General features: G+C 41.1%; 1 protein-coding gene across 1 annotated transcript; it reads left to right on the top strand.

Moving 5' to 3' along the window:
* The first annotated feature begins 1,632 nt into the window (after positions 1-1,632).
* Positions 1,633-6,285, top strand: rp2 (RP2 activator of ARL3 GTPase). Its single transcript, XM_030372181.1, has 5 exons — positions 1,633-1,995; positions 3,057-3,725; positions 4,789-4,903; positions 5,049-5,134; positions 5,357-6,285. The coding sequence occupies exons 1-5, from the start codon at positions 1,843-1,845 to the stop codon at positions 5,438-5,440; spliced, it is 1,107 nt and encodes a 368-aa protein (XP_030228041.1). The 5' UTR covers positions 1,633-1,842; the 3' UTR covers positions 5,441-6,285.
* Positions 6,286-6,405: the final 120 nt, after the last annotated feature.

Below are 6,405 nucleotides of genomic sequence, written 5' to 3'. Positions count from 1 at the left end.
TCTGGATGGTCAGAAAGCTGTATTGTAATTTTCTTGTAACTAAATATCTTACGACAATCCACAAATTATGTTTCACTTTTCTACTTTCAGATGTCTGTCAATTTGATGGCAAAATGTATTGATGTTTTTAAAGGAGACTAGGATCCAAATTGCTATTCTAATCATAATTTTATTTTGTCCGGGAATTTAGATGCTTGTTTGAACTGAATTTATGATAAATATTAAGATTGATATAAATGGCTGCATGCGATCTATTACTAAATTAAAAACAAGTATGTCCATAACCATGGTTGGAGGCAGCAAGCAATGAGCAGGCCAATAAAAGAGCAAACGTCAATGGTTTGTCCCACTGATATGCTGAGGCTGCGGTTTTAAAACGGAAACAGGAAGTTGATCATCAGTTTTTGATACTGACGAGTTTGCACAAGTCCTTGCAAGATTTAAGTAATGCGTCTATATGTGAACAGGAAATGATGACCGATTTTTCAACATTTTTCACATTTTTAAATTAAAGTGAACACAACCCATGTGTTTACTTTATGTTAGTACTATGGTCATGTGTATATATGTTTATGTGTGTGTGTGTGTGTGTGTGTGTGTGTGTGTGTGTGTGTGTGTGTGTGTGTGTGTGTGTGTGTGTGTGTGTGTGTGTGTGTGTGTGTGTGTGTGTGTGTGTGTGTGTGTGTGTGTGTGTGTGTTTGGCAGGGGGGGGGGGGTAACAGAATGAATGAACAATAGAACAGGATCAAATAATAAGTAATTGTAATGCAAAAAGATAATGTGTAATGCAAGTATTAGTTATTGGCCACATCCGTCTGTTGACCTCACATTACTAAATCCGGGCAATGACTGCAAAGCAAGCAGCAAATGGTTTGACCATGCAAGGATGGAAAAACAACTTGAATCAATGTTTAATACAAGATTATATAGACCATCCAATTAATTGAATCAAATGTATCGGAATAAAGATGATTGCCAATAAATGACTAGTTAAATAGTACACTACATTTAAGCAGGCAATTCCACCTTTAACTGCTATGCATTTATCTATTTATACACAGCTTCAGAATACTGCCCTTATCCTTTAAGACCCCATAAGGTCGTGCCTCTGAAAATATCTATAAACTTTGGTGGGGGGTGGGGCATGGATTTTAGAATAGTTACATGCAGCACTAACGATTATAACATTCAAACACATAATGGCATTACCATACAAAAATATGTAATTATACATGGTTTAGTTAATTGGAATAATAATGAATGATAGGCAGTTATATGTTCCTATAATAATCTCTTAATTAAAAATATTATGTTGCAAAACCACAAAGTGATTTCTGATAATAACAGTGGGAGATTTGCTCGGTACCCATGACTAAAGAAAACGCCCAAACGCGTGCTTAAAGGATTGTGCGTTCAAATGTTTCTTGCAAATTTGCTTCCAGTGAGTTCCAGTGAGTTTGTTAATGAGTTATCTCAGAATGCTTCTGAACACGTCATTGGTGGTCGAGCCTTTCGGTGCATCACCTCTCGAATAAAATAGGAGCGTACTACTTAAAAGTTTACGGGTTTGACTCAAACGCACCGTGAGGACAGTTTTTAACTCGCAACATAGCAACGTCTCACCGTGCGGGCATGTGATTCGCTATTGTCACTATTACAAACCCCCTGATTGGCTGGATTATTAACCTAGGAAACGGGAAACTCGAAGTGTGCGAGTGTTTGCCTGACAGCTCTCAAGGTAAAGGATGGTCGTCACCTGAACAACAAGTGGGAAGAAAGGGAAACAATCGCAATCTTTTAACATCACCGAAGCACACTGCCATTTTAAAGGAGAAATCCATCATGGGTTGCTTCTTCTCAAAGAAATCCAAGAGAAAAGCAAAAGAGGAGCAGACTCCGACGGCTTTGGAGTCGAACGCGGGCAGCAACAGCGTTCCCCTTGGCAGTAGCAGCGACGAGGCTCCCAAGCAGTACAGCTGGGATACACGCGAGAAGGTACGGCTCTTTAAACGGTTTATACACACACATTGGGATAATACGATCCACGTTATGTTGTAAGTTAACGGAAGTCTGCAATGCATGCAAGCGCTTCTAATAGTCTTTGCTGTGTGTGGTTGGTCCACATTCCTATTAGGACCAACCTTTTTAACTCTTGTACATGCTGGCCAAAATCAACGTTTACTTTAACAATCAAAGCAAAACGATTTGCACACACTCTTTGTGCAGCGTTGCAAATTCTGTTATTTTAGACATGGACTGACCATGAAAATGGCATCGCACATAAAGATGCAATGCAGTTTAATTGAAGTTAGTTGTCATGTATAGGGCGGTCGTAGTCATTATGAAGAAAATGTTCCAGAGATGAACAAGGGTTAAAAAAAGGGTTTGCTTTGCTTCTTGAACAGGCTGTTAGTAGCTCATTAGGGGATTATCCATCCACACATACAACAACACGTAACTACTCGAGGGCTAAACTAAATCTATTGTGGCCTCCTTAGCTAGGCTTGGATGCGCTGTCCCTTTTCCTGGATGCCGTTCCAGCTATTACTGCAAAGTGCAAACCAAAAACGATGACTTCATGTTGTTTTGGCTAATACGGGATTATTCTTAATTTCAAAGGTCACAAATATGAATTACATGAAAATAAGATGTTTGTATTTCCCTTGCATTCCCAAAGGGCTTTATAGGCCCACAGACGACCCCAACTAACCTTAAAGAGAGCCAGAATAAACCCATCCCTCCTTCCAGCGATGACAAGGATTGACACAAATTTTTGTTTGGGCACAGATGAAATAATCGTACCTCATAGCCTAACAAATGTAATATAATTACACTATTTGGTTGAAGCTTTTATCCATAGTGTATCCTAACCCTGACCCTAACCTTACAATACTGTGAAGGCATAAATTCTTAGCATGGGCTGCCCCGGTAGCAATGGAACCCCAAACCCTGGCAGTGTTGATGCAAGTGTGGCTATAAGGCTAAACCTGGGCAGCTCTGCATTATGGGAATCCCATTCTGGCTGAATATTGATACATTTGTGTTTCCTTGCCCAGGTTGACCCTAAGGACTACATGCTGAACGGTCTCAAGGACACCACGGTGGGCCGGCTGCCCGGCACGCTGAAGGGCCAGCAGCTGGTCATCCAGGACTGCGAGAACTGCAACATCTTCGTGTTCGACCACTCGGCCACTATCACGGTCGACGACTGCGTCAACTGCCGCATCTTCCTGGGCCCCGTCAAGGGCAGCGTGTTCTTCCGTGACTGCAAGGACGTGCACTGCGTGGTGGCGTGCCAGCAGTTCCGCACGCGCGACTGCAAGAAGATGGAGGTGTTCCTGTGCTGCGCCACGCAGCCCATCATCGAGTCTTCCACGGGGATGCGCTTCGGCTGCTTCCAGTTCTACTACCCCGAGCTGGCCTTCCACTTCAAGGACGCGGGCCTCAGCATCTTCAACAACAACTGGAGCAACGTGCACGACTTCACCCCCGTGTCGGGCGAGAACAACTGGAGCCTGCTGGCCGAGACGGCGGCGGTGCTGGACTCGGTGCCGCCGCCCGGGCCGGAGTCGGAGTTCAAGGCAGTGCGCGTGTCGGGGGACACGTCGCGCAGCATCGTGCCGCTGACCAGGGGCGGGCGCCGGAAGGACAGCGAGGAGTCCTGCCTCTTTGTGTTCTTTGCGGGAGACTACACGACCGCCAACGCTCGCAAACTCATCGACGCGGTAAACGTGGGCGGGGGAGAGTGTCGGAGAGCTCAGGGGAGGTGGTTGGGGGTTTGCATTTGTTTTGTGAAACTGGTCGGGTGGGTGACTAAGTGTAGCTGAAGTTTAGTTGCTCATAGAAAGGATGTGAGAATTAACGGCCCGATTGTGACCACTTCCTTTATAAAACCAAATAAACCACATGTTCTTATAATAGTGTGTATACATATAGTTCTATCTATGTGCCTTTCACTCATTATCCATTTGTTATTAAATATATATTGTAATATTGTTAGTTTAGTGTTATTACACCATAACGGGTTTTATTGCAAATTATATTCTATTGCTTTCGCAATCCAATCCATCTATAGAGTAAGTCTAGGTCAACAACAAAACTGATACACATGTTGCAATTTTGCAACAGGATGTTCCAAATGTCACCTGATTGTCCTCCAAACTTTTTGAGTAAGAGTGGGGTCATTTATTTTATGAAGATCGATTTTTTTTTTTACATTTTCATTTTAGTTTATTTGACCTAGGAAAACCCATTGAGGGAAAAGACCCTCATTTACTATGGGGCCGAGGGTACAGTGTAGGTTAATACATCGGCTAAAAATAAATAAATAAAGTGAATAATACAATAAGGTAAAGTACAATACAATGTAGCAGCATCAATTTGGATATAAAAACATTAGCAATTACAGTCAATGCAGGAGAATTGTGTTTGAAGGGAATTACGATTAATAAACTCTCAGTGAAAGAAAGGAAACACAACTTCAAGTATTTTTCTGAGCTTATTCCAAATGGAAGGAGCTTTGTAACAAAAGGCTGTCTTCCCTAATTCAGTATAGACAGCCTATATATAGATATAGCGAAGCTATAATGGGAAAGTATTTATTCTCTGAATTGTTATGGGGCCTGAATATGTCATGAACTGTCATGAATACAACTACTGCTACTACTACTAATAGTAGTTTACTAAATGTTATCGATTGGCGTAGTTAAACTAAAGAAAGCTTGCGGTTTGCAAGTTACCAACTCTGTGTATGCATACCTTATTAATATTCCTTCCTTATATCCGCAGATGATTGAGAAAGGTTTCCTGTTAATCCAGACCAAGGAGGTGGCCATGAGACCTGAAGACGTGAAGAGGGTTTTCCAGAACGACACCGCTGATCTGCTGGAGTGGAGCACCAAAGGTTTGCGCCCTTACCATAATCCTAGTTAGCATCAAGGGGCTTCACAGGCCCTCTCAAGGACAAATAAATGCTCCACTTATTATCAAGGAATCCATTATTATTATTATTTTAATGTAAACGTTGAGTTGTACCTATTCTCCGGAAGGTTCCGTAACTGCGCTGGAGTTGAATGGAGACGGGGTGGTGGATGCCTGCAGGACGATCGCTAACGAGGTCTTCAATGGATCCAAGGTAAATATGTTCTCTTTAAGGTGTTCGCACATGGCCCCAGCAAACAAACCCAACAGGAAACATAATCCAAACAGCCGGCCACCACCAACTCGTATCATGGCATACTGGTAGATGTCAACGTTTGTAGGGGCAATGTTAGAGCACCTAATGCAGCCTTTCTCTTATTAAAATGTCCAGCTTCTCCTTCCCGCTGTTCAAATCACTCTTCTTTATTTGTCACAGGTGTTTGTTTCGGAAAACAAGAGTACTTCTTCACGGGACGTTGACAACTTCTTCAATTTTGCCGACATGCAGATGGGCTTGTGAGCGTGATGCGTCGAACAAATTGCACATCGAACATTTGAATGATTTTCTGTAGAAAGCCCAAATGACTGGTACGGAAGGTTAGAATTATGATTAACTTTCCGTGTCTGCTGTGTAAAGATTCTTCAGAATGGGAATATAATATAAAAATTGAAGATGCTCCCTGAAATATTTTTTTATAAGATTCGAACCTCTGGTAATAGTCTTTGAAGATAGGTTTGATAAGGGAAAAGCTTTAGAGATTAATGCACAATTTTTGCATTCATTTTTGCATTCAACAAACTGGTACCCCCCCCCCCCCCCCCCCCATTTGCTGTAAACCACTTTCCGCATTGTAGTCAAATAATGTGAATATTTTAAATGAATGTATTTGATACTTTTTTTTTTTTTTCATCCACTATGTGAATGTAAGTTTTATTGTAGGCTTTTAATTTTAATCGTTCTGTTGACTGAAAAGAAAAAATGAAAATACTGCAGTGATAATATACACAGAGACAGCCAAGAGGGAAAGTATTTAATATAAAACATTCAGTTTTCTTAAAAAAATTGCAGGTTTAGGGATGTTTGTTTAGATTTTGTATTTGCTTAGCAGTTCACATTTTTAGTTGAAACTGTGGTTGCAAAGGGCCGTTTGAACAATGGGCCCTGTATGTATTTATATTTAGGTCTGTTTAAGTTTTTGTTTAGAGACTAAAGGGTACCGATAACATGTTATAGATTTTGCTGGGATGCTAGCGTAGGCAATTCATGTAGCCTAAAGTTTTATACTCTAAAATGAATGTTTTGTAAGGTAAACAAATGTGTTGTTCATAAGTCTTTTTGGTAAAAAAAATTGTCGTACAACGTCATGCATTTTGTTTCCAGTATTTTTAATTTCTCATTAGGCGACAATCCAAAATTTCCATTTACGAGCTACGTTAAGACATTATCTTCAGTTCACAAGAGGAAAGAGATGCGAGAGTGACAAT

The sequence above is a fragment of the Gadus morhua genome, chromosome 12, assembly GCF_902167405.1.
Source record: "Gadus morhua chromosome 12, gadMor3.0, whole genome shotgun sequence".
Taxonomy (NCBI): domain Eukaryota; kingdom Metazoa; phylum Chordata; class Actinopteri; order Gadiformes; family Gadidae; genus Gadus; species Gadus morhua.
Note: the sequence above shows the minus strand (reverse complement) of the source record. Positions and strands in the feature narration are given on the sequence as shown.

Coding starts and splice junctions, on each gene's coding strand:
- rp2 (XM_030372181.1), top strand. CDS start 1,843: ATGGGTTGCTTCTTCTCAAAGAAATCCAAGAGAAAAGCAAAAGAGGAG. Junction 3,726..4,788: donor CTCGCAAACTCATCGACGCG/GTAAACGTGGGC, acceptor TTATATCCGCAG/ATGATTGAGAAAGGTTTCCT. Junction 5,135..5,356: donor AGGTCTTCAATGGATCCAAG/GTAAATATGTTC, acceptor TATTTGTCACAG/GTGTTTGTTTCGGAAAACAA.